The 27,953-nt window shown below is 47.6% G+C and overlaps 2 protein-coding genes across 3 annotated transcripts; one reads left to right on the top strand and one right to left on the bottom strand.

Moving 5' to 3' along the window:
- The first annotated feature begins 30 nt into the window (after positions 1-30).
- On the top strand, positions 31-18,381 carry LOC106654568 (dynein beta chain, ciliary-like). Its single transcript, XM_014374492.1, has 29 exons — positions 31-165; positions 238-471; positions 551-658; positions 735-933; positions 1,016-1,168; positions 1,234-2,285; positions 2,675-3,416; positions 3,640-4,100; positions 4,891-6,633; positions 6,704-6,905; positions 7,539-7,637; positions 7,710-9,363; positions 9,434-9,637; positions 10,106-10,177; positions 10,256-12,359; positions 12,999-13,250; positions 13,323-13,449; positions 13,507-13,640; positions 13,716-14,141; positions 14,215-14,384; positions 14,456-14,953; positions 15,025-15,567; positions 15,635-15,773; positions 15,841-16,157; positions 16,223-17,178; positions 17,246-17,421; positions 17,509-17,793; positions 17,864-18,012; positions 18,087-18,381. The coding sequence occupies exons 1-29, from the start codon at positions 31-33 to the stop codon at positions 18,379-18,381; spliced, it is 13,629 nt and encodes a 4,542-aa protein (XP_014229978.1).
- Positions 18,382-25,210: 6,829 nt separating this feature from the next.
- LOC106654648 (NEDD4 family-interacting protein 1) lies at positions 25,211-27,854 on the bottom strand. Of its 2 annotated transcripts, none has more exons than XM_014374607.2 (6): positions 27,510-27,854; positions 26,786-26,980; positions 26,544-26,699; positions 26,347-26,470; positions 26,091-26,276; positions 25,211-25,943 (listed from the first exon to the last, which is right to left on the bottom strand). In XM_014374607.2, exons 1-6 carry the CDS (start codon positions 27,510-27,512, stop codon positions 25,840-25,842), a joined length of 768 nt encoding a protein of 255 aa, XP_014230093.1. In that variant the 5' UTR covers positions 27,513-27,854; the 3' UTR covers positions 25,211-25,839. The 2 variants fall into 2 exon arrangements, with proteins under 2 accessions (XP_014230093.1, XP_023314931.1); XM_023459163.1 differs by lacking the exon at positions 27,510-27,854 and adding an exon at positions 27,064-27,195.
- Between the last annotated feature and the right edge of the window lie 99 nt (positions 27,855-27,953).

Genomic DNA, 27,953 nt, shown 5'->3' with positions numbered 1-27,953 from the left:
TCGATGCATAAGTGAAACGACAGCTCGAAAATGGCCAAAGCCGGGGACGACGACGAGTACGTGGAGACGGATCCGCGATTTCTCTTCGTCTTCGAGTACCTGGAGCTCAATTACAAGGTCAAAATCGACGCCTGGTTCGCCATGAAGGACAACAAAACTTACCTGGTAATTATATTCAGCCTCCCCACGACCGCAAAGATACACGTCGTTTCTCCCCCTACCTCTGCGACACAACAGAGCACCCTGAAAAACTTCTTCGAGACGCCGGACGAGCACATGCTGCTGATCGAGCTGTCGCCCGTGAGCGGCCTCGTCCCTCACAATTTCATTCATCCGAATTACAAGGCCAAATTCGTGTACTTCGTGAAGAGAGACATGATCGCGATCGACGCCGACAACGTCAAAGAGATGCTGGTCGTTGGCGAATTGCAGGCGAGAAATTTCGACGAGCTGGGCGACTTCATCGAAGACGTAAGAGAGAGAGAGAGAGACTCTACTCCATAGTTTCTTTAAATTTCGCGATCTCGCCAATGTCGAATAATTTTCGCAGGAGTTGATACCGATAATTTCGACGCCCAGAGGTGGAGGCGATTGGCCTACTTACGTGCACGAGGATATCGAGAGAGAGAAGCACTCGATCAAAAGTCGCATAACTCAAGTAAAAATTCGTCAATTCTATCGTATGAATCGTAGAAAAGAAGCAAACGATAAGTTATCCACGATAATCATTCTAGATAAAGAGTAAACTTCACGGCGAAACGATCTTACCGATGCCGCTGAACATCGAGCACGTGTTCTCGGAGGAGCCGCCCAAGAAGATGCGCCACAACATCGAGATGATCGTGATCTCCTGGGCCAAGGACATCTGCGAGGTCATGGCCGAGGACAGCAGTCAGGCCTTCGAGATGGAGGATCATCCACTGCCGCGAACCGGTTAGAGCTCGGGGATCGTTATTTCCAAATACTCGAGGAAATTTTATTCGTGCTTTTTCTTATAATAAAAAAAAAAATGTAGAGCTGGTCTTTTGGCGCAAGAGGATGAGAAATTTCGAGCTGATCTACGAGCAACTGCGAGATCCTCGAGTGAAAAAGATGGCCCACATCCTCGAGAAGGAGAAGAGCGTCTTTCTACACTGCCTCAGAAACGTCTTCAACGAAGTCGTCAATTGTCAGTTATATAACTCTTTTTCCTCTTCGAATCTTTACTCACTCACTCGCTCGCCCGTACTCAAGGTGTCCTGGAAGCCCGCGAGATCTGCCTGTATCTATCCCCCCTGGAACGCTACTTTCAGGACATCGAGAGCGAGTCGCACTTCCCGAGCAGCCAGCCCAAGTTCAAGCCGATGATGCACTGCATCTGTCACGCCTGGGCCAAGTGCAAGCCCTACTGCAAGAGTCCCCGGGTCGTCGTGCTGCTGCGCGAGATCTCCAATCTGATCTTGCTGCAGGCGGCGACCTATCTCGATCCTCAGTCGCTGTTCCAGGGCGACGCCGAGGACAGCCTCAAACGCTTGACCGAGACCATCTCCACGATCGAGTGGTACAGGGACGTGTACGAGTTCTTTCGCGGCCGTGTGCCGAGCTACTTCAGACGGCAGGAGCCCGTCCAGTGGACGTTCCACGAGAGGCTGGTGATCGGCCGACTGCTCAAGCTGCTCGAGAGGTTGCGGGAGATCGAGAACATACTGACCATAGCCCAGGAGTATCTGAAGCTGGAGAAGATCGAGCTGGGCGGTCTCAAGGGCAAGGATCTGATGAACGGCCTGATCGACGTGTACGAGAGCTTCGTCAAGAGCTACAACGAGCTGTCGGCGGTCAACTACGAGATCCTGCTGCCCGAGGATCCGAGCTTCGATCGCGACCAGCGTATCTTTCTCGATAAAGTCGACAAGTGGGATCGTCGTCTCGGCTTTATCCTCGATCAGGCGTTCTCGGAGTGCGCGACGATAGACAGCATGCACAAGTTCACGGTGAACATCGGCACGATAGTGTCGAGGCCGGTGATCGCTCGACAGCTCGAGCCCCATTACGAGGAGCTGATGAGGAAGTTGGACGCCGAGCTGGACGAGTCCAAGGCCATACTCGATCGGAATCTCAAGCTGTACGAGGCGACGGGCTGCGGGGTGTTCGACGAGCACGTGCCGCCCGTCTCGGCCGAGCTGAATTTCTTGAAGGATCTGAAGATTCGGGCGAGCGGCTCGATCGAGGCGGTCAAGTCGGTGCAGCATCCGGTGGTGCAGTCCGAGGCACTGGAGTACGCCCAGCTGAAGCATCGGCAGCTGATGGTACGTTGATATAAGAGTCACCTACCCAGTGATTGAAACTTTTTTTTATAAATTAATATAATTTAATTATACTGAACTAATTCATCGGTAATGAAATTTGAGCATTAATACTAAATATTTCCATGGTTCTTAACAACTTTTTGAATATACTATCATTAATTAAATGACTCTGAAAGTGGTTTCTTTACTGGTAAAAATGTTTCATCCACTGCTGCATCGTGTATTTTTTCCCTTATTTTATTAATGAAAGTTGAAAGTAAAAATTCTGCAAAAGTTCTGCAATAATAAATCTAAATACTAGCCTTTAACCTTTCATTCACTGGGTAGGTGACTAATATGATCACTGAACGATACGCGATGATTCATACTTTTTGCCTGCGAAATTATAGAAACTGATCGAGCTCAAGGAGATCGAGTACTTCAATCAGTGGACCGAGACCGTGCCGGACAAGTGCAAGAACGGCCTGGCCCAGAGGCTCTTCAGGCAGGACGAGTCCACCAACGACCAGCTGCGATCCAACATGGACCCGGAGCTGGCGATGGTGCTCAAGGAGACCAGATACATGGTCACCATCTTAGAGAAGGAGCATCTGCCCGAGGACGCCGTGCAGATCTTCGCCAAGGCCAGCTACTTCCACGAGACTCTGATCAAGCTCGACAACGTGGCCAAGTGGTACAATCACGTGAATCGCGTCACCACCGCCACGGAGAAGTCGCTGATCGAGGACGAGCTGTCGACCATCAACGAGCTGATACAGTACGCCCAGGATACCTATAACTGGGCGACGCCCGACATCGGCGAAATCTATCTGGACGAGCTGCACGAGATGGCGAGGAGTCTGCAGCAGAGGGTCGATCAGGCGCAGGCGAATCTCGCTTATATCAAGGGCAGATTCGCGGGCTGGGTGTCGGTGCCGGTGATCACGCGCCGGGACAACAGGCCCAACATGCTGCTGGTGGTGAACGAGAGGAAGGACGCGTTCGAGAAGAGGTACGGGGTGGTCGCCGAGGACGCCAGAGAGCTGTTTCGGATACTGGACGAGAATTACAAGCTGTACTTCGATCTGATGCCCGAAGAGGTGGCCGGGGAGGAGGACGAGAAGAAGGACGAGGAGGAGAAGGAGAACGACGGTAAAGACGATCTAATTTTTCGAATTTTTGGTATCTGAACCTTTTTGAATTCCACACACAGAGAACGAAGAGCTGGAAGAAGGCGAAGCGGCCGAAGCGTGAGTACAATCGATCCCAAAAGCGATACAACAATATCCATCCATTTTTTAATGAATCAGACCCGAAGAAAAAGAAGCATCGGTAGCAGCACCAGCACCAGCACCAGCACCCGACAGCAGACGAGAATCCGAGACGACGAAAAAATCTCGGATCTCGGGTCAGACCACTACCACCCAGGAAGAGGACACCGCAACGGCGATCGAGGAGCTTCTCTCGCCGTCGGAGATACTGCGCCGCGAGCAGGAGGCCGCGGCCGAAGCGGAGCGCGAGGCCGCCCGCCGAGTCAAGTGGCTGCCCTATCTCGCCGAGATCGACGAGACGGTCACGGGCGTGCTGGTGGAAGCCGTCAAGACCAGCATCGCGTACATCGTGCGCGAGACGGATCGCGAGGCCGACATCGAGCCCCTGTTCGAGGTCACGCTCCAGCTGAACGAGCACAAGATCGTCTACGTGCCGCCGATGGACCAGGAGTCCCAGGACGGCTTCTACGGCTTGTACGAGAGCATCGTGCTGGACATCATGCGACAGGCGACCCTCGTGCCGAGGGTCGATCCGCTCAAGGACGAGGAGGGCAGGCTTTACACGGTACGTCTGCAGCGGAAATTTTTTTACAAACAAAAATACATGATAATGTTGTGAACTGTGATAAAAAGTAAAAAAGTGTAAAAAAATGTAAGATTACTAACGATTTCGGACATGCGATACGTTTTTCTACACTTTTTTTACTTTTTATTACAGTTTATTACATTTGTTTACCGATTCATTAGAGAAATGAAAACCCTAGGAGTTCAAGCTTATTAAAGTTAGATGGAAAAAGTAAAAAAGTGTAAAAGAACACAAAATTCTGTAATAATAATTTTGAATGTTACAATTTTTTACTTATGATTTTCAAATTCCAGTCAAGCTCGCATGTGATCGAATTGACCGTAGCAAGTGATTTTCGTGAAAAAAGTGAGCTCACTCTAATGCAGCAGGAAGCTTTATAACATCATCATAGATGTACTGAAGAGTACCGAGATGACTAAATTTGATTTATGTACACATCCATCATAATTTGTCTTAATTTATTCATAAAAATCAATACATTTTTTTCACGAAAATCACTAGCTGCGGCCGATGCGATCACACGCGGATAGCCTATTGAAGAAAATGTAAAAAAGTGTAAAAAAATATGATTTTATGCTGCCTTTTTTAATGCATTGGTTGTCCGAAATCGCTAGTACTTTTGCATTTTTTACATCTTATTACATTTTTACAATTTAATACGATGGTTTTAGTTACTACTTTTACTTTTTCTTGAACGATTTTTTTTCCCATCGGGGGTACACAACATAATCGTTTCCTCCGGGAAAAAAAATTGCGTCCTCGCGCACAGATCGACTGCTCCGAGAACGAGAGCATAATCCTCATGCTCGACGAGACACTGAGCCGCATCAAGCGCGTCCTCGAGGCCTGTCGCGAATTCGCCCTCGACTACGAGCGCTACACGTGGCTCTGGACCGAGGATCGTCGCGCCTATCTCCTTCTCTTTCTGCGCTTCGCACGGGTACTCACGGACCAGGAGAAGGAGCTGGTCGCCTCGTCCGAGGAGGAGGAGATCGAGGCGCTGCCGAATCAGGAGCCGCGACTCGACGACTTCAAGCGCGAGCTCGACCGTTTCGTCGAGCTGTACGAGCGATGCTCCGCGATCGACGATCAGCGTGTGTTCGACAAGTGGATGAGGGTCAATGTGCGGCCGCTCAAACACAATATACTGAACAACATATGCAAGTGGTCCAACGTGCTGAAGCAGCATCTGATCGATCACGTGCACAAGAGCCTGGACGATCTGAGCGAGTTCCTGAAGAAGGTGCAGACGCGATTCGTCAACAGGGTGGGCGACGACGATTACAACGGCCTGCTCGAGACCATATACTACCTGAAAGAGGTCAGGGATCGGGGCTACGAGATCGACGACATGTTCGATCCGCTCAAGGCCACCATAAAACTTCTCCACGAGTACCAAGTCGAGTTCGAGCCTACGGTGCACGAGCAGCTCACCTCCCTGCCCGAATTCTGGCTGCTGATCAAGAAACTCGCGGCCCAGGTCAAGCAGTACGTCTCGCCGCTGCTCTCGGTGCAGATCGACTGGCTGCGCAAGAAGTTCGTCTGGTTCGACTATCGGCAGAAGCGCCTGGCCAAGAAGTTCCGCCAGGAGGAGGTCTTCAGTCATCGCTGCCGCGACGTGTACATCAAGCTCGACGCCATCAACGAGCAGGTGCAGGTGCTGATGGACGAGCACCAGGAGCTGGCGCGCACCGCCGAGATATTCGAGCAGCCCATGGAGGAGTTCCCCGAGTTGGAGCAGCTGAGGCGCGAGCTGAAGATGCTGAAGAATCTCTGGGATTTCGTGAACGTGATCACGTCGAATCTGATACAGTGGAAGAGTACGCAGTGGAAGAAGCTGGACATCGAGTCGATCGACATCGAGTGCAAGAAGCTGACCAAGGAGCTGCGCATGCTGGACAGGGAGGTGAAGCAGTGGCAGCTGTACGTGTACATCGAGGGCCAGATCAGGAACATGATGGCCTCGTTGAGGGCCGTGTCGGAGCTGCAGAATCCGGCGATACGCGAGCGACACTGGCAGCAGCTGATGGCCGAAACACAGGTCAAGTTCACGATGAACGACGGCACGACCCTCGAGGAGCTGCTGCAGCTCCAACTGCACAAGTTCGAGGACGAGGTGAAGAACATCGTGGACAAGGCGGTGAAGGAGATGGGCATCGAGAAGATGCTGGTGGAGATCGGCAACACGTGGACGACGATGGAGTTCGAGCGCGAGACCCACAGCCGTACCAAGCTCTACATACTGAGGGTCAGCGAGGAGGTGATCGACACGCTGGAGGAGAATCAGGTGCAGCTGCAGACGATGCTCGGCTCCAAGTTCATCGGCTTCTTTCTCAAGGAGGTGTCGGACTGGCAGGCCAAGCTGAGCAACGCCGACGCCGTGATCGGCGTCTGGTTCGAGGTGCAGAGGACCTGGGCCCATCTCGAGAGCATATTTCTGGGCTCCGAGGACATAAGGAGCCAGCTGCCCGAGGACTCGAAGAGATTCGAGATGATCGATCGGCAGTTCAAGGTGACATTCGATGATTTTAATTGTTTTTTGAACGAATCTTCTATACTTACGCGTCGTTCGTCTGCTGTAGGAACTATTGAGAATGATGACGTCGGACTTGAACATCGTCAAGGGCACGAACAAACCGAGATTGTTGGAGAGCCTCGAGGACATCAAGTATCAGCTGAGCCTGTGCGAGAAGGCGCTGGCCGATTATCTCGACACCAAGAGGCTGGTTTATCCGCGGTTTTACTTCATATCGCCCGCCGATCTTCTCGATATTCTCAGCAACGGTATTGTTGTTATTGTTTTTCTTTTTACGAATTTTCAATGTACATTGATGCTTTTTTTATCATGGCCGTAAATAATGTAAGTAGATTCGTAAAAATCGTCGATTTAACGGTAGGAACACATCGACAGATAATTAATTAATACTAATGAATCGAGTTGTTTCGATCTGCAGAGGACAAAAAAGTCGTAGAGAACTATTTTTTTTTTAATTACTCGTTGAAAAAAGTACTTAGCGATGGTGTATGTTAGATTTTAACAATCAAATTACTGAAGTACGAGTACACGTTTGAAGTTCAGTAATTTTTAGCGTTGCGCTCAAATACTACTTGTAGCTCGATATTGACTCGAACCCATTCATATTATATACAATGATAAAAAAAAAAAAAAAAATTATCTCGAAGCAATTAAAATTGACGGAGATCGAAGCATTTGAAAATTGACAAAAATTTCGATCAAAATTTGAATCAACCGTCGCTCTCGTGCTATTTACTTTCTCGTCTATACAGACCGTAAATGAAAAAAATGAGTTCTGATTAAAATACTTAAAATTGTGTACTTTTATTCTATGACCTCATCGAGACCAAATATATAAATTACTTTCGTTTCGATTACAACTTTCGATCATCGTTACGCAGGAAACATGCCGGAGCAGGTTTGCAAACACCTGTCGAAGCTCTACGACTCCGTGGCGAATCTCAAGTGGAAACAGGAGGCCGGTCGAAACACAAAAATCGGTAAGACCAGGCCCACTTTATCTCCCTCTGGTAAACTTCAATGACGAAAACAAAAAAAAAATGTCTCGTCAGCCGTCTCGCTGATCGCCAAGGACGGCGAGGAGATGCCGATGCACGGCACCTGCGACTGCAACGGCAAGGTCGAGAGCTGGCTGAATCGCATCACGGACGCGATGCGACGCGCCGTGCGCCACCACTTCAAGCAGGCCGTCAACTCGTACGCCTATAAACCGCGCGAGGAGTGGATATTCGATTACGAGGCGCAGCCGGCTTTGTGCGGCACGCAGATCTGGTGGACGAGCGAGGTCAACGTCGCCTTCGCCCAGCTCGAGGAGGGCTTCGAGAACGCCCTCAAGGACTACCAGAAGAAGCAGATCGCCCAGCTGGTGGCGCTGATCACGCTGCTTATAGGCGAGCTGACGGACAACGATCGCCAGAAGATCATGACCATTTGCACGATAGACGTGCACGCGCGGGACGTGGTGGCCAAGCTGATAGCGATGAAGGCCGAGACGGGTGCGGACTTTCAGTGGCAGTCGCAGCTGCGCCACAGGTGGGACGACAAGCAGGGCGACTGCTTCGCCAACATCTGCGACGCCTGCTTTCCCTACGGCTACGAGTATCTGGGTAACACGCCGCGTCTCGTCATCACGCCGCTGACGGATCGCTGCTACATCACCCTGACCCAGTCGCTGCATCTGGTGATGGGTGGGGCACCGGCGGGACCCGCGGGCACGGGCAAGACCGAGACCACCAAGGATCTAGGCAGGGCGCTCGGCCAGATGGTCTACGTGTTCAACTGCTCCGAGCAGATGGACTACAAGTCCTGCGCCAACATCTACATGGGCTTGGGCCAAACGGGCGCCTGGGGCTGCTTCGACGAGTTCAATCGCATCAGCGTCGAGGTGCTCTCCGTCGTAGCGGTGCAGGTCAAGTGCGTGCTGGACGGCATCAAGGCGCGCCGCAAGACCTTCCTGTTCTTCGGCCAGGAGCTGAATCTCGTCCAGTCGGTGGGCATGTTCATCACCATGAATCCCGGCTACGCCGGACGTACCGAGCTGCCGGAGAATCTCAAGGCACTGTTCAGGCCGTGCGCCATGGTGGTGCCGGATTTCGAGCTCATCTGCGAGATCATGCTGGTCGCCGAGGGCTTCCAGGAGGCCCGACTGTTGGCGCGCAAATTCATCACCCTGTACACGCTGTGCCGCGAGCTGCTTTCCAAGCAGGACCACTACGATTGGGGCTTGAGGGCCATCAAGTCCGTGCTCGTGGTGGCGGGCAAGCTCAAGCGCGGCGACCGTAACAGGCCCGAGGATCAGGTGTTGATGCGAGCCCTGAGAGACTTCAATCTGCCCAAGATCGTGACGGACGACGTGCCCGTGTTCATGGGCCTGATCGGCGATCTGTTCCCCGCACTGGACGTGCCGCGTAAACGAGACATGACGTTCGAGGCGGACGTGAGACAGGCCACCCTCGATCTCAAGCTGCAGCCCGAGGAGGGCTTCGTGCTCAAGGTCGTGCAGCTGGAGGAGCTGCTGTTCGTGCGCCACTCGGTGTTCATCATCGGCTTCGCCGGCACCGGCAAGAGCCAAGTCTGGAAGACGCTGTTTCGCACCTATCACAATCTCAAACGCAAGCCCATGTACAACGATCTGAATCCCAAGGCGGTGACCAACGACGAGCTATTCGGCGTCATCAATCCCATGACCAGAGAGTGGAAGGACGGGTAAATGGGCGACTTTTACGATCCAACGATTATTACCTCGTTGACTCGATTTGCGATTTTTTTGATCCAGATTGGTATCGGTGCTGATGCGCGACCAGGCCAATCTGCAGGGCGACGGGCCCAAGTGGATCATCTTCGACGGCGACATCGATCCCATGTGGATCGAGTCGCTCAACACGGTGATGGACGACAACAAAGTGCTGACGCTGGCCAGTAACGAGCGCATCGCCCTCACCAAGCAGATGAGGCTCATCTTTGAAATCTCCAATCTACGGTAATCAACGATAACTGTATATTTTATACATGAAACTTTCCGCGAAAAATGAGCGAGCGAGATGATATCGTAAGAATAGTAGAAAATATTACGGACAGGAGTCTTTTTTACATTAAAACATATTATATGCGACTTTTTTTGTAGAAAGAGTTATATTTTTGAAGGAAAATGTAATAATTAAGATTTCAGAATTCGTTTAGTAAAGTAACGAGATTTATCAAAGGTGTCACTTTTGATGGTGAGCTTTTCGATTCCATCGACAGATGGAGTATCGTAAACTCGCAAGTAGCAAAACAATTTCCAACTAGTATAAATAGGGTAAACGATATCTGCTATCACGATATTTTCCTTCAAATTGCTTGATTTCCAAAAATGAAACAATTCCTCAAATAAAACTTTCAATTGCCAATTTCATGCACCCTCTTCGTTATTCAAAACGAGTTCGCTCTATGGTCGTTTCTTTCGCAGAACCGCCACTCCAGCCACCGTCTCCAGAGCTGGAATCTTATACATCAATCCGCAAGACTTGGGCTGGAGTCCGTAAGTCATTTTCGCTTTCTCGACTCTCGTCCCCAAAATCTCTCGAACGTCACCCAATCGTCATCCTCGACTTTTCAGCTTCATCCAATCGTGGATCGACAATCGCGAGCCAAGCGAGCGCGACACCCTCTTCCTGCTCTTCGAAAAATACATACCGCCTCTGCTCGACGCCGTCAAGACGAAATTCAAAAAGATCACCCCGATCCCGGACATCTGCCATCTCGAGATGGTCTGCAATCTGCTCGACTGCTTCCTGACCAAAGAAACGGTGCCCACGGGCAGCCCCAAGGAGTGGTACGAGCTGTACTTCGCGTTCGCCTGCATCTGGGGCTTCGGCTCGGCCCTGTTCCAGGACCAGCTCGTCGACTGGCGCAACGAGTTCAGCAAGTGGTGGATCGCCGAGTTCAAGGCCGTTCGTTTCCCGGCGGGCGGCAACGTCTTCAACTACTTCATCGATCCGGAGACGAGCAATCTCGTGCCCTGGCAGGAGAAGGTGGAAAAATTCTTCCTGGACACGGACATACCGCTGCAGGCCACCCTGGTGCCTACGAGCGAGACGGTGCGAATCCGCTTCTTCATGGACATGCTGATGGCCAGGAAGAAGCCGTGCATGTTGATCGGCTCGGCGGGCTCGGGCAAGAGCGTCATCGTCGCGGACAAGCTGTCGAGTCTGTCGCTCGATTACAACGTCGCCAACGTACCGTTCAATTACTACACGAGCTCGGAGATGCTCCAGAAAGCACTGGAGAGACCGCTGGAAAAAAAAGCCGGCCGCAATTTCGGCCCGCCCGGCTCCAAGTCGCTCGTCTACTTCATCGACGATCTGAACATGCCCGAGGTCGACACCTACGGCACAGTAGGCGCCCACACGATCATACGCCAGTACATCGACTACGGCCACTGGTACGATCGGGCCAAGTTCACCCTCAAGGACATACACAACGTGCAGTTCGTCTCGTGCATGAACCCGACGGCGGGCTCGTTCACCATCGACAGCCGACTGCAGCGTCACTTCGCCGCGTTCGCCGTCAGCTTCCCCGAGAAGCAGACCCTCGTCACTATCTACAGTCAGATTCTCGAGCAGCACGTCGGCAACGCTCTGCACAAGATCCAGCCCAACGTGGCGAAGATGGCCCCCCAGATCGTCGACGCCGCGGTCTACCTGCACGACAAGATCTCCACGACGTTCCTGCCCACAGCCGTCAAGTTTCACTACATCTTCAATCTGCGCGATCTGTCCAACATCTTTCAGGGTCTGCTGTTCTCGATCGGGGCCACGATCCCCAACGAGCTGACGTTCTGTCGGTTGTACATACACGAGGCGACGCGCGTCTACGCCGACAAGCTGGTCGACGCCGTGGACAAGGACGAGTTCGACTCGCTGCTGCGCGACGCCATGAAGAAGAACGTACAGATATTCGACGAGGATCAGGCCTTCGTCGAGCCCGTGGTGTTCTGCCACTTCGCCGAGGCGGCGGGCGACGCCAAGTACATGCCCATCCTCGACTGGCCGCATCTCGACAAGATACTCAACGACGCGCTGCTCAATTACAACGAGCTCGTCTCGGCCATGAATCTTGTGATGTTCGAGGACGCCATGTATCACGTCTGTCGGATAAATCGCATCCTCGAGGCGCCCAGGGGCAACGCGCTGCTCATCGGCGTCGGCGGCATGGGCAAGCAGTCGCTGTCGCGGCTCGCCTCGTTCATCTCCTCGCTCGAGGTCTTCCAAGTCCAACTCAGGAAAGGCTACTCGATCAACGATCTGAAGGCCGACATCAGTCTGCTGTACGTCAAGGCGGGCCTGAAGAATCTCGGCATCACTTTCCTCATGACGGACTCGCAGGTGGCCCAGGAGCACTTCCTCGTGGTGGTGAACGACATGCTGGCCTCGGGCGACATCGCCGATCTGTTTCCCGACGATCAGGTCGAGAACATTATCAACGCCATGAAGAACGAGGTGAAGCAGGCGGGGATACTGGACACTAGGGAGAACTGCTGGAAGTTCTTCATCGACAAGGTGCGGAAGCAGCTCAAGTGCGTGCTGTGCTTCTCGCCGGTGGGCGACACGCTGAGAAAGAGAGCACGACAGTTCCCGGCCCTAGTCAATTGCACGTCCATCAATTGGTTCCAAGACTGGCCTCGGGAGGCTCTGGAGTCGGTGTCGGCGAGATTTCTCGAGGTGAGAAAAATTCACGATTCGCTCCCCGACGGAAATTTTTCTCGTGATAAAGTTTTATAAAGTCTTAAAAAGTCCTGATTAATCATTTTAAAGAGTTAATAAGGGGTTTTAAAAATTCATAAAACCTTGTGGAAACTCGATTTTGTGGCAAAAGTTCTAAGTTTTTTTTTCATTTAATTTTTTTTATGTACTATTCATGTGGTTGCCCTCATAGTTTTTTCACCATGATTTTTGGTGAGCGTTGATCAATCCAAAACGTTTTTAAAACTATTAAAAACTCTTAAAAACACTCGATAATTTTTCAAAACTCTTTATAACTCTTTAAAACAATTAATATTACTTGTAAAATTTTCAAAATTTTTTTTCTGAACATTTTAGAAACCTAATATCAGATTTCACATAAATTTATAAAAAAATTTCATATTAATTGAAACTCTTATAAAGTTTTATTAAATTTTGAAATTATGGTACGAAATTCGGACATTTATAAGAATTTTAAATACTCATTCAGACTTTTAAAGAGTTTTTAAGAGTCTTTAAGAGTTTCTAAAGACTTAGTGTGGCGAACGATTTCCGTAGGGGCTGCGATTATAAAATCGTTCGATGTTTTATCGAAACGTTTTTCTCTTTTCTAATCAGGAACTCGAAGTTTTACCCGAAGAGTTTCGCCCGTCCGTATCCCTCTTCATGTCGTTCGTGCACTCGGTCGTCAACGACACCTCCAAGCTCTATCTCCAAAACGAGCGCCGCTACAATTACACGACGCCCAAGTCGTTCCTCGAGCAGATCAATCTCTACTCGAAGCTGCTGAACAACAAGACGCACAACTTGAAGTCCATGATCGAGCGTTTGGTCAACGGTCTGGAGAAGCTCGAGTCGTGCGCTGGACAGGTCTGCATATCTCGTTTGGTATCAATTACGTGGAGCCTTTTTTGCGATATACTTTGACGATCGCGTGCGTAGGTGGACGAGTTGAAAGTGACGCTGGCCGTGCAAGAGGTCGAACTGAAGAAGAAGAACGAGGTGGCGGACAAGATATTGGCCGAAGTCACCGCGGAGAATACAAAGGCCGAAGTGGAAAAGGCTTTCGGTAACTTATTGTACAAATGTTATAAATTCATTTGATTAATTTTTCGCGCGCATACAGTAAGCGGCGAGGAGGAAAAGGTCGCCGACATCAAGGAGAGCGTCGCGCAGAAGCAGAAGAAATGCGACGAAGATTTGGCAAAGGCTGAGCCAGCCGTGCGTAAAGCCGAGGAGGCTCTCAACACATTGAACAAGGTACGACATTTCCGCCGAAATATCGAGTCAACGTTCGATCTTTGAAATTTCAACCTTATTTCATCGCTCGCGCAGAACAACCTCACCGAGCTGAAGGCGTTCACCTCTCCACCCGAAGCCGTAGCCAAGGTCGTCGAGGCCGTCCTGGTGCTGTTCTCGCCCAAGGGCAAGGTGCCCAAGGACCGCAGCTGGAAGGCCTGCAAGGTCATGATGGGCGGTGCCGATCAGTTCCTCAACGCGCTGAGGACCTACAACAAGGAGAACATCCATCCGGACGTGATGAAGGCCCTGCAGCCGTACATCAAGGACAAGGGCTTCGATCCCGAGCTGATCATGACCAAGTCGCAGGCGGCCTCGGGCCTGTGCAGCTGGGTGCTCAATATCGTGGCCTTCTACTACATCAACGAGGAGGTCAGGCCGCTGAGGCAGGCCCTGGCGGCGGCCAACGCCGAGCTCAAGGCCGCCATGGAGAAGCTCACGTCGCTGCGCGCACGACTGGCCGTAATTACAACAAATAAAATGATGTTTATTGCGCGAGAATGGATCGTGATGTATGAAACGGTTTTTCGGGTAGGAATTGCAAAAAGTACTGGACGCTCTGAGCGAGAAGATGGAGATCGCGATGACCGAGAAGCAAAAGTGCCAAGCCGAGGCCGACGCCACCGAGACGGCCATCGACCTGGCCAATCGACTCGTCAACGGTCTTGGCTCGGAAAAAGTTCGCTGGGCCGAAACCGTCGAATAGTACGCACTTTTCTCTCGATTTCTCTCTTTTTCTCTCGTTTCGCACACTCACAATTCCCCTCGTCGCGCAGCCTGAAAGAGTCAGGCATCAAAATCACCGGCGACATCCTCCTCGTCACGGCCTTCATCTCCTACGTCGGCTGCTTCTCGCGCAAGTATCGGGTCGACCTGCTCAACGTCCACTGGATCCCGTTCCTGAACAATCTCGAGGTGCAGATACCGCGCTCGGAGGATCTCGACCCGCTGGGCATGCTGACGGACGACACTCAGATCGCCCAGTGGAACAACGAGGGTCTGCCCACGGATCGGATGTCCGCGGAGAACGCCACGATACTGACCAACTCGACGCGTTGGCCGCTGATGATCGATCCACAGCTGCAGGGCATCAAGTGGATCAAGAACAAGTACGGCGAGGATCTGAAGATCCTGAGGCTGACGCACAGAAATTATCTCGATCAGATCGAGTTCGCCATTATGAACGGAGATATCGTGTTGTTGGAGAATATAATGGAGAGCATCGACGCGGTGCTCGATCCGATTCTCGGCAGGGTGCTCATCAAGAAGGGAACGTGCGTATCGTCGTCTCTTATCTAAAAAAAAAAAAACATCGAACGATCGACATAAAAAAATCGTATCACAGTATGATAAAGATCGGCGACAAGGAGATCGACTACAATCCCCAATTCCGTCTGATCCTCCAAACGAAGCTCGCCAATCCTCACTACAAGCCCGAGATCCAGGCACAGACGACCCTGATCAATTTCACCGTGACCCAGGACGGCCTGGAGGAGCAGCTTCTCGGCGAGGTGGTGAAAGCCGAGCGACCCGATCTCGAGGCCACCAAGTCCGAGCTCACCAAGCAGCAGAACACCTTCAAGATCACCCTGAAGAAGCTCGAGGACGATCTGCTGCAGAGGCTGTCGTCGGCCGGGCCCAACGTGCTGAGCGACGTCGCCCTCGTGGAGAATTTGGAGAACACCAAGCGTACGGCGGCGGAGATACAGATCAAGGTGGCCGAGGCCAAGATCACCTCGGCCAAGATCGACGAGGCGCGAGAGCTTTACAGACCGGCCTCGAGGCGGGCCAGTCTGCTCTACTTCATTCTCAACGATCTCTGCAAGATCAATATGCTCTATCAGTTTTCGTTGAAGGCCTTCACGGTGGTTTTCCAGAATGCCATTAGGTAAATTTTATATTCGTAACGAATTGTTTCGAGATATACGTAATTGAAAGAACTTTTTATCGTCAAGGTTCGCCGTCAAAGCCGACAAAATCGACAAACGCATAGAAAATCTGATCGACAGCATAACGTACTTGGTGTTCGTCTACACCAGCCGAGGCCTCTTCGAAGCCGACAAACTCACCTTCTTGTGTCAAATGGCCATTCAGGTAATTTTATCACTTCTACATTTCCCAATGAAGCACACGTTCAACTATATATGCGTTCTCTCGTCAGGTACTCTTACAATCGGGCGGCATCGAACGACCGGAAGTCGATTTTCTCCTGCGCTATCCGGTCGATCCCAACATCGTCAGTCCCATCGATTTTCTGTCGGACATGAGCTGGGCCGGGGTGAAGTTCCTGAGCAACATGGCCGAGTTCACGAATCTCGACAAGGACATCGAGGGCGCGGCCAAGAGATGGAAAAAATTCATCGAGTCCGAGAAGCCGGAGCAGGAGAAACTGCCCCAGGAGTGGAAGAGCAAGTCGGCCTTCCAGAAGCTCTGCATGATCAGATGCTTCCGGCTGGATCGCATGACCTACGCCGTCAAGTAATGCGTTTGATTAATGTTTAGAGTGCAAAAAAAAAACTATATCTAAAAATGTCGACGCGCAGGACCTTCGTGGAAGCGGAACTGGGCCCGAAATTCGTCGAGTCTCGCTCCATGCCCTTCAAAAAGTCCTTCGAGGAGACGAGCGCCATCACTCCGGTCTTCTTCATCCTCTCGCCGGGCGTCGATCCACTCAAGGACGTGGAGAAGCTCGGCCGCGAGATGCACTTCACCGTGGAGAACGGCAAGTTCCACAACGTGTCGCTGGGTCAGGGCCAGGAGCCTGTGGCCGAGTCCGCGATGGACCTGTCGGCCAGCGACGGCCACTGGGTCATCCTGCAGAACGTCCATCTGGTGCGCAGCTGGCTCAGCAGCCTCGAGAAGAAGCTCGAGCAGCTCTCGGAGGATCCGCACGAGGACTATCGGCTGTTCATCAGCGCCGAGGCGAGCGCCGATCCGCACGAGTCCGTCATACCCCAGGGCATCCTCGAGTCCGCGATCAAGATCACGAACGAGCCGCCGACGGGCATGCAGTCGAACATACACAAGGCCCTGGACAACTTCACCCAGGACACTCTCGAGTCCTGCTCCAAGGAGACCGAGTTCAAAGCCATCCTCTTCGGGCTGTGCTACTTCCACGCCGTGGTGCAGGAGAGGCGTCGATTCGGCCCCCAGGGCTGGAACCGCGTCTATCCGTTCAACTTCGGCGACCTGACGATCAGCGCCATGGTCCTGCAGAACTATCTCGAGAGCAACACCAAGGTGCCCTGGGAGGATCTGCGCTATCTCTTCGGCGAGATCATGTACGGCGGCCACATCACCGACGACTGGGATCGCCGATTGAGCCGCACCTATCTGCTCGAGTACCTGAGGCCGGAGCTCGTGGAGGCCGACATGCAGTTCGCCCCGGGCTTCCAGGCGCCGCCCAACAGCGACTACCAGGCCTATCACGAGTACATCGACAATCACATACCCGCCGAGAGTCCGGTGCTCTACGGCCTTCATCCCAATGCCGAGATCGGTAAGCGGCGAGAAGATATAAAACAAACGACCCTCGAACGTCATTATTATTATTATTTTTTTATCAGGTTTCTTGACCGTCACGTCGGAAAATCTGTTCCGCACCGTGCTGGAGATGCAGCCGAAGAACGCGGGCGAGTCGGCCGGCCTCGGCATGTCGCGCGAAGAGAAGGTCCGCTCGATCATCGAGGACACGCTCGACAAGTGCCCCGAGGAGTTCAACGTTCCCGACCTCATGTCCAAAGTGAGCAACTTTTGCAATATCTCGCGCGAGCGCATCGATCGAGATTATCTCTAATTTTTTTTTTTTTTTTTTGCTCGCTCATACCAGGTCGAAGACTTGACGCCCTACGTGATCGTGGCTTTCCAAGAGTGCGAGAGGATGAACATACTCTCGAGAGAACTGAGGCGTTCGCTCACGGAGCTCGAGCTCGGTCTGAAGGGTGAACTGACGATCAACGCGGACATGGAGGACTTGGAGAACTACCTGTTCATGGACGCGGTGCCCCCGTCCTGGACGAAGTTGGCCTATCCGTCCAGTCTGAGCCTCACCAATTGGATAGCCGATCTGCAGGTTCGTTACACCGAGCTGCAGAACTGGACCTCCGACTTCAACGTGAGTTGATTTCTTTTATAATCGACGAGGCGCGCCGTTATCGACTGCGAATTAACTCGAATTTTCGCAGCTACCTGCAACCGTCTGGCTATCCGGTTTCTTCAATCCGCAATCCTTCCTCACGGCCATCATGCAACAAACGGCCCGTAAAAACGAGTGGCCTCTGGACAAGATGTGCCTCTACTGCGACGTCACCAAGAAGCAAAAGAACGAATTCACGTAAATACATCTTTCAATGCCCCTCGATTTTTGTCCATCCCGAGTATAAACTACTCCTTACTCGATTCGTATAGTGGTCCGCCGCGCGAGGGTGCCTACATAAGCGGCCTGTTCATGGAGGGCGCGCGCTGGGACACGGCCTCGGGCTTCATCGCCGACTCGCGCCTCAAGGAGCTCTTCCCCCAGATGCCGGTCATGTACATCAAGGCCATCACCCAGGACAAGGCCGAGATGAAGAACATGTACGACTGTCCGGTATATCGGACGAGGGCTCGTGGGCCCACCTACGTCTGGACCTTCAATCTCAAGACCAAGGACAAGCCCCAGAAGTGGACGCTGGCTGGTGTCGCTATCTTGTTGCAGACCTGAATACATATGTGTTTTATTCGTGTTTGAGCATCTGTAAATATTTTATATTAAAATTTGTGTTCATTATCGTACGTGTGGATGATTTCATGATTTTACTTAAAAATTATAATCAAACGCTTCAAGTATCACAAGGTTGAATAGAAGAAAATAATATTGACAAACAGCTTCTGCATTGGTTGACACATGTACCATATACCGACATTTAGTGAGTCGCCTTATCGTTGAATCACCGCATTTGTTCGCTATAATATTAAAATTGGGCTATAACGTTTAAAACTAACGAAAGGGGGCATCCATAAATGACGTCATGCAAAAAAAGCTGCTTTTAGACCCCCACCCCCCCTCTTGTCATAGGGTGTCATAATTAGAAACCTCCCCCCCTAAGAATGACATCATTGTTCAATTAGATACCCCCCCTAAAATGAAAAAAACACAATTATTCTCAGCCGGAATCAAAAATCACAAATGAAACCGTACATTCAAGAATTTTTAACTCGATAATTATCAACTTTACGAGAAAAATTTATCGAACAAAAAGCGTTTAGAATTGATCAATAAACACGCATAATTTTTTTTAGAATTTTCGGAACGATTTTTGGATTTTTGGATAGCACCCATTTTTTCAAAAATCCAAAATTCACTAAAAAAAATTCTGAAAAAAATCAGGCATGTTCTTTGATCAATTCCAAACACTCTTTACTCTACAACTTTTTCTCGTAAAGTTGATGGTTATCGAGTTAAAAATTGTCGAAATCATTTTATGACATACAGGGCTTCGGGAGTCAAATTTATGATCGCCATTTTGAATTTCGTAATTATAAATATTTTACAATAAAGTATACATGTCATTGACCAAATTTATATGCGTGAGACGCACGAGCGAACCTTCTTTCCGAGTTGAAATTTGAGTTAAACGAAATTTTTTTCTCGAAATTTCATGTTCTTTTTCTACAAAATTGTTTATAACTTTTAATTTAATAAATTTTTGAAAATTCTGACTTTGAATTCGAAAAGTACATTCAATTTTACGTAAGAAATGATATCTGAAAAGTTTTTTAAACCATTTTTAGTTGGTGCAATTCATCGCTATAAATGTTGTCCAATTTTGGTCATTTTGGGCGTCAAAGGGTTAAAACTTGAACCGTAATATTACTGTATTGGACTACGAAAAGCTAAAAAAGGATGCGCAACTATGGTCGAGACGAAACTGAGGCTACTAATCACTTGCATGAGAACTTATTTTTTCGCTATTCATAGCAGGATATGATTGCGCATACAACTAGCATGAAAATCGCATTTCTTGCTATGTGCAACGGCTGAAAATTTCTTTTTTCGCGCTGCTAAAATCATAATTGTGCGTGAATATTTATGACGTCATAGTTGACAGACCCCCCCGGACCCCCCCTGTCATCAAGTGTCATTATTGGTGAACCCCTCCCCCCCCTCAAAGTGATGACGTCATTTGTGGATGCCCCCAAAGGCAGCTTCTGCAGCAATCGTAACATGTCGCGACTTTTCAACAAAACCACCTCAGTTGTATTGGAATAATTTGAAAGAGACGCATGAGGGGAAGTAGTCCAGTGTGGGCCGCCGTTGCTAAGGGAGTCTTAAGGATAACGTCGTTGTAGCGAAAAAAAATTTTTTATGTTGGAAAAAACGAATTATTTCGGAAAATCGATGAGATCTTTTATGCACGTAATGTGTGCAGACGTTGTCGAAAAAAATTAGCTTTCCATTAAATTTTTTTTTATCTATATTCGAAAAAAAAATTTTTTCTCAAGCCATTTTCAACGAAAATTATCCATAATGGTTATCTCTTATCACAAATTTTGGTACTCCATTGAAAAGGGTAAACAATTTTCTTTATTTTGGTATTTATTTTATATGGACAATAATGTCGTTTACTATTGTGCTTATGTGACTTAATCTACTCTTATTCAAAATCAATGGAACGGCAAGACCAGTTCAACTTGGCGGTGGTGCGGGCCCAGCACCTCCTGCTCATTTCGTTGTATCAATCCAACAAGCCACAGCGACTAATTATTGTAAAAATAACAACGAGTGATTAATAAAATTTTAATATTACTGTAACCTCGTACATTTATTCATTTTTAACCCCTTCAGTTGCATTCGCGAAAATAACAACAACATATAGGTACGTTCGGACCTGTTTCAAGGGACGTAACAACTGAAATAAAGTTAAAACACGGAAAATGAGAATATAAAAAAAATTAATGAACTCATTTTTTTTCTTTATAAATGTATATTTATTCAAATGATCGGATAAATGTGCTACACTGAGTAACATCAAACATTAAAAAACACCACATCAAACTTCATCAACATCACTAGCTTTGGCCAGCAGCCACCAAGCAAATGTGGCGCAGATCTTCGTTCGTCAGATACTCGATGATCATTTCGCAGCAGAGAAACGGCAGCCGATGTCGTATCACCTCCAAGAAAGGATCCAGAGCCCAGCGCCGGAAGAATCCTCTCGACAGTTGCTCGCACAGACGCAGGGCACAAGCCTTTTGATGACTCTCAGGCAGTCCGTTCAATTTCTGGGAACGCGCGAACTCGAGGTAGTCCGCGTACGCGAATACCTTTAGCGCCTCGTCGGGCCGTAACTGGATCAGGTCGTAGAGCGACAGCTGGCACGAATCGTCGTCTCTCGTCGTTATTTCTTTCGCTTTGTTCACGAAATCCTCGTCTTCGTCCCGACATTTTTCACGATCCGCTGATTTCTCGAACAATTCGTAATTGGCGAATAATTTCATTATCATCGTGACGTCGCTTCGGTCCCATTCGAATCCTCTTTTCTCAAGAAGTTGGATCGTGATCAGAGCGCCAGACGCTATTCTCAATTGATTATTAACACCAATGCTCGGCGATTTCGACGTCGCTTTAAAGTAATGATACTCGGTAAGCAAAACGAACTTAGACAGATCCGCGCCACGATCCAAGAGTAGATCCACCAATTCTGGCTGGAGAGTAGCCACGGCCAATTGAAGCGGTGTACGGCCTAACTCGTCCTTTGCATCGACTTGCACCTGCTGATGCAATTCGTCGTTGATATCGAAGTACGTCTTTGTCAAAAAATCTTCAAAAAATTCCGCACTATCGCAAATAACGTGCAGAGGAGTCGACCCCTCGTCATCGGCCAAATTTGGCTCGGCGCCTCTCCTCAGCAGCAGCTCGATCATGTCTATTCGATAATTCTCGATGGCCAAGTGAAGCGGCGTACGACCCGTCTTGTCCCGGGCGTTCACTCGCACCGGCTCGTTTCTCTCGTCGCAGATCTCGAAGAGCATCGTCGCCAAATCATTGGCTTCGTCTTTTACGCAAATGACATGCAGCAGTGTCTTTCCATCCTTGTTCACTGAATTTGGATTAGCGCCGCTTCTCAGCAGCAATCGCATCACTCCCTCGTGCGGTATAGGGTACCTAACGGTCAGAGTCAAGTGTAGAGGCGAGTCGCCCGTCGATCCCACGGGCAGATCGGGATCCTGGCCGAGTTGAAGGAATCTCCGGACGACCTCCTCGCAGCCGAACTCGCAGGCCGCGTGAAAGTGCGTGTAGCCGTACTTCTCGTCGACGTAATTCACGTCGAACCTGTCGTATATTTTGAACAGCTCGAGAAGGATATTGCTGCTGGGAAACGTGCGAAAAATCTCGCGGTGCATTGCCGTGGTGCGACGCAGCAGTGGCTTGCCGTCTTCGTCGAAGTCGGGCTCGTTCCTGTAGCCGGTGCGAGCCACGTATTTGATGATGTCATCGTTACGAGAAGTGGGATCCTCGTCTTCAAAATCTATGGAATCATAGATTAGTTGCTCGATTTCTTCTTTCGAAAGATGTCCAGGAGATTCGGGCGTAGTTCGTCTGGTTTGTTGATTCGAAGCAGTTGATCGAAAGGGTTCACAAAGTAGTATCGATCTTGTAAGTCTTCCCAATCGAGCTCATCTCGTAACTCTTTCAACTTTTGCAAGTTTTTGGTGTCTGCGATTTCGTTCTCGGACATCTTGCTACGCACTCGACACACAAAACAGTCACTGTAATAAATTATTTTTCACTCTTTTTCACGATAGTCACTTGCTGCGGTCGACGCGCTCTTCCGTTGTTCACGCTTCGACGTCGTAACGAACACTGACTCGAGCAGCATTGTGCGCGAAGTGCGAACTGCGAACTGGTCTGAACATGCACATTCCACATCAGCGCGTCATGAAAGCGAGCGAGACACAGATTCAAATTTCTTTTTTAAATCAAAGTAGAAGAACGGCAAAATTCGGAATGTCGATAGTTGAACAATCTACACATAGGAGCTTCGAATCAATCGTATCACCGAAAGGTACAATTATTTATTTTATTTTCAACTCTTTATTGATGATTCAATTATTGATGTGAAATAATTGGGGTAAAAATAAATTCATTTTATTACTTTAATACATTTTTATTTAAATAATATAAAAAACTTGCAAAATGGAATATGACACATAACATATTTGAAAAAAAAACTTCATACATTCTTATGGATACGACGAGCTCGACGACTCGTTGCCGCCTCGCAAATACGACTCAAGTCGTCGTTCCTTAGCTTGTCGATGATGATGTCGCAGCATAGAATCGGCAGCCGTTGGCGCGTCAGCTCCAAGAAAGAATCCAGCGCCCATCGTCGAAAAAACCCTCTCGATAGTTTCTCGCTCAAATGCTCGACACAGGCTTGCTTAAACTTCTTGGGCAGCCTCCAGAAATCACTGTTATTCTCGAAATCGTAGTAATCCTTGTAGGTGAGTTGTTCCGCCACCTCTGCGGGTCGTAACCGGATCACATCGTAGAGCGACAGTCCCGGACGTATCAATAGCTCTTTCGCTGGATCAATGAACTTTGCGTCGTCGTAACATTTTTCGAGATCCGCTGATTTCTCGAAGAATCCGTGCTTGACGAAAAATTTCATGACCGTCAGGGCGTCGCTTCGGCCCAGCTCATATCCTCTGTTCTCAAGACGTTCGACGGTGGGCAAAGCCCCAGACGCTAGTCGCAGCTTAAAATTAACACTCGGCAAATTCATCGGGTAAGATCCCGCGCCAAAAAATCTCGAAGTGGGAAAAACGAAGCTCGACAGATCAGCACCACGATTCAATAGTATATCGACGGTATTCGGCAAGAAACTCGCAACTGCCAATTGAAGCGGCGTCCGACCCAACTTGTCGAGGGCATTGATTCGCACCGTCTGTTGAATGTCATCGTTTATATTGAAGAAAAGCTCGGCCAAGCCACCATCGTCTTGTCTCTGGCAGCATATCAAGTGCAGAGGTGTAAGTAATTTGTTATTACACACATTGGGATTGGCACGTCTTCTTAGCAGCAATTCCATAAAGTTTCTATTGTTACATTGCACTGATAAGTGCAACGCTGTGTCACCACTTTTGTCTCGTGCGTCGACCTGCACTTCCTGATTGAGTTCATCGTTGACGTCGAAGAATAGCTTCATTAAATCGTCATCTTCGATTCCTTCGGAAATCATGTGAAGAGGTGTCGATCCTTCATCGTTAGGCATATTCGGATCTGCTCTGTATTTCAGCAGCAAACGAGTCACCGACCCATGACAACTTCCAACCGCCAAGTGCAGAGGCGAATAGCCTGCTTTTTCCAGAATATTGGGATCCTGTCCGTGCTCGAGGAACTTTTGAACGACCTCCTCGAAGCCGAAGTCGCAGGCCACATGAAAATGTGTCGTGCCAGTCTTCTCTTCGAGGTAGTTCACATCGAACCTGTCGTAGATTTTAAAAAGCTTGAAAACGATATCGCTGCTGGAGTCTATGAGGTGAGCCTCCTGATGCAATGGTGTGGTGTGATGCGTCAATAACTTGCCGTCTTCATCGGCTTCGGGTTCATCCTTGTAGCCGGTACGAATCATGTACTCGATGATTATTTGGCATCGACGATCATGGAATGAGAATAATATGGTATCCGTAATAATCTTCTCAATTTCTTCCTTTCGAAAGATGTCTAGGAGATTCGGACGTAGTTCGTTCGGTTCGTTGATTCGAAGCAGCAAAATAAAATCGCTGACAAAGCAATGAAGCATTTCTTCGCTCTCCCAATCGAGTTCATCTCGTAATTTTTTCAACTTTTTCAAGTTTTCGATGTCAGAGACTTCGTTGTCGGACATCTTAATTACGCACTCGAACACAATAAACAGTCACTGTAAAAGTGTAAATTACTTTTTCACTTTTTTGCAGGAGTCACTTGATGTAGTCAATGCGATCTTCGTTTGTTCGCGATGCCACTGAATAACGCGCACGAACAAGCACAGCGCGGCTAGTGAACTGAGAGTCAGCAAGTCGGCGGCATTCGAGAATCGAGAGCGTCGGCCAATCACAGCGCGGGAATTGCTACCACGATTTTGAATATAAATAAGAAGTTTTACATTAAAAAAATGAACACTCTTACTAAATATGTCGAGATTTATTTACATAAAATATTTTTAACTTGTACAATTTGAAAGACGTAATTATAAAATCAATACTTTACAGGTTTCAGAAAAAAAAGGATATAATATAGGTACTGTGTACATGCTAAACTTACACTAATTAATTTTATGTTAGTATAATTTTTTAAACAAAACTCGAGCGAAACGTACGATTTTCCAAATTCATTGAAACGTTTTCAATTACAATACTGACTACAATTATTACATATTTGATTGATTTGATCAGTTAAATTAAGTGAATTTTCGGTGTTATTTGAAAAAGTAAATTATTGTAGAGTAAAAATAAAATATCACCTTACATTACGAAGGCAATTTATGAGTGCAAAGCATTACATAAAATAAAACTTGCTAGAAAGCCTTTAATATCTTTTAACTTACAAAGGATGTTTGACATTTTTATAGATTCAAAGAATACTTTTTGTTTGATTGCTCATTAAAATAACACTTTGCCATTACCATTCAACAGAATTTTTTCGTGTTTGTCATGTATTTTTGACGTTTTGAAAGTTTCGAAATTGATTTTAATATTTACTTTCTGCTTGTCGCTCATTCCATTTGATTTATATAAAATAATTAACAAAGAACATTCAATTGCTGTTAAACCAATTGTAAAAATATTTACAAATATTCATAATTTCATAGTTTTGTAATGTATACATTATATTTGTTATCTAAAATAATAATTATATATGGTAGAGATATAAATCTAACATTGACGCAAAAATTGACAATAACTGGATGTAAATGTTATTTGAAAGATTATATGATTTTCCAAATAATTTTAATGTGCGGTTTTCATTTTCTTAATAAAATCTAAAAATCACAAAATTTTTCTAGAAAATGTAAGATGTGTTCTTGGTAATCAAATTACCTCATATTTGTCACACCTGACTTTTGACTGCATACAATATAGTCTTATCGCAACGCATATTTCATCCGGGAAAAAAAACTCCTCACTTCATGAACAACTAATAATAAAAAAGCAGACGTTCTTGAGCACTGCCAGATAATAACCGCCATCCTCGTTTAATATTCAGGTATTGAATAATGGCACGGACGCAGATCAATATACCTAGAAAAATATTTGCATAAGTAATAAATGAGCTGTAAAAACTCCATGGATAATTGTATTCATAAAAGTTTGCATGACATATTTCCAACTTTGTTAGAACAACTTTCTTGAACTCATTTTAGGTATAAATATTTTTAAATTATTTACCAAATGCCATAATTAACCACCACAGCCAAGAATTTTCTCGAGATGCTAAATCAGTCGAATGTTTAACAATAAGAGTCCATTTTGTAAGGGAAAGACCAAAACCAGACAATGCTCCATAACGAGATGCAATTGTGTGGCAAAAGCACATGAGTAACAGGAAACCAATCCAATTGAATAAAAATGCAACTGTAAATTGAAAATGAAAAATTAATTTCAAAACTTTTACTTTTTTTATGTTTCTCGTAGAAGAACTTACCCAAGAAAGCAGTGAAAAACATAAAGTCAGTGCCTAACATTCCACTTTCAGGATCACCATCAACACCATCTGTGTCTATGGCCAATATTGCTAATGGTTGCTGTGAAGGTCTTACACTACTAGGCTACAATGAATGAAGTAAACATTTATTCCACCTATTCAATTCTGAGGGTCTAAATATTATCTATACCACTTACTATGTGTACTTGGGGTAAAATTGTTGTTGGTATTGGTTCTCCCTGTAAAGTTTTCTCACGTTGTACTTCCTCGTAACTGGGTAATTTTGTAACTACTTCGTACGGTGGAGGGGCTGAGTAATCTGGTTTTGGTGGAGGTATTTCTTCAGTTGCTTCCTATAATGAGTTTAAAGATTATAAAATTGATTATCACGTAAATATTAATAATGTTGAGACACAAATGAACTAAGAATAAAACTTACCGATATGTTTATAACTACATTTTGGGTCCTAGATGCTGGGATCTGTGGTTCTTGAGCTACCTCGTTGTTATGGTCCATATTTACAGAACTATTAGCTTGCCTATCTGTTGTAGAACAAGTAGGATGAGCCACAGGTAGACTCATTGCGCCTTCTTCTGCAGCAGAAGTGTCTGTTGTTGCTGGCGTGTGTTGTGACTGCGCAAAATATAAAATATACTCGTTAAGAAAGTTTGTAACTGCAAAACCAAGGTAAAAGAATATCTTTCTACGATACTTGCAAATAATTTATACGTTTTTTCTAAACGAATTAATATACTCTCTCTATGAATATTTTAAGTATTGTTTCAATATTGGGATGCATCATATTTTTGAGAAATTCAAGTGAATCTTGGTATTACGCATATAATGCAACATTAAAAATGGAAAAAATTCTCGTTCAGCTGACTCACTGGACACAATTGATGCATAACAATAGATATACATGTATAACTGCACAAGTAGTATACCTAGTACATATGCGCTATATACATGTATAGATTATATATATGAACGAAGGTGAAACGTCCAAAGGCATAGAGAAAATATTCAATAAGTCATACTCGAACGCGATAAAGGAAAATCAACGGATAAAGCCCGAGCTCGATCGCGTGCTAAACGGGAGGACAGGATCGTGCTCGAAACATGAAAATAATATCGACGATAGTGCGATAAAATCCAAGTCTACCATATTGCGAAGAAGGTGATATGCGATCGGAGTGCGGTGAGGAGCTAGCCGCCTCGGAGTCTCTCCCAAGCGCCCAGCAGCAGCAGCAGCAACGAGTCCTCGCCTCGAAACTGTCAAAGCACTGACACAGCCCACACACAATAATATGTATATCGATGTTCCTCGCAGCAGCAGCAGCGCAGAGCACTGTACTACCACACTTTAATAAGATGTGTCTCTAAATGACAGCTGTATCGTGCGCGAGCGACCGCAGCTCCTTATGATAATTATCGCGCAATGTTTTGTTGGATAACTAATCTTTGCGTGTGTGCGTGCGTCAGTGGTCTCTCTCTCGCTCCGTCGCGAGTGCACATACATACAGCAGAGGAGGAGAGAGAGAGAGAGAGAGGGTAAGACAGAGATATAGAGATATTATACACTATATCGTATCGTTACTGCGCGGAC

Source organism: Trichogramma pretiosum, unplaced genomic scaffold (genome assembly GCF_000599845.2).
Source record: "Trichogramma pretiosum strain Unisexual culture from Peru unplaced genomic scaffold, Tpre_2.0 scaffold23, whole genome shotgun sequence".
NCBI lineage: Eukaryota > Metazoa > Arthropoda > Insecta > Hymenoptera > Trichogrammatidae > Trichogramma > Trichogramma pretiosum.
This window is presented reverse-complemented; position numbering and strand designations above follow the sequence as displayed.

Coding starts and splice junctions, on each gene's coding strand:
- LOC106654648 (XM_014374607.2), bottom strand. Junction 26,700..26,785: donor ATGTAGTTATAAACATATCG/GTAAGTTTTATT, acceptor AACTCATTATAG/GAAGCAACTGAAGAAATACC. Junction 26,277..26,346: donor GTTTTTCACTGCTTTCTTGG/GTAAGTTCTTCT, acceptor TTCAATTTACAG/TTGCATTTTTATTCAATTGG.
- LOC106654568 (XM_014374492.1), top strand. CDS start 31: ATGGCCAAAGCCGGGGACGACGACGAGTACGTGGAGACGGATCCGCGA. Junction 13,251..13,322: donor TCGAGTCGTGCGCTGGACAG/GTCTGCATATCT, acceptor TCGCGTGCGTAG/GTGGACGAGTTGAAAGTGAC. Junction 17,179..17,245: donor TCATCCCAATGCCGAGATCG/GTAAGCGGCGAG, acceptor TTTTTTTATCAG/GTTTCTTGACCGTCACGTCG.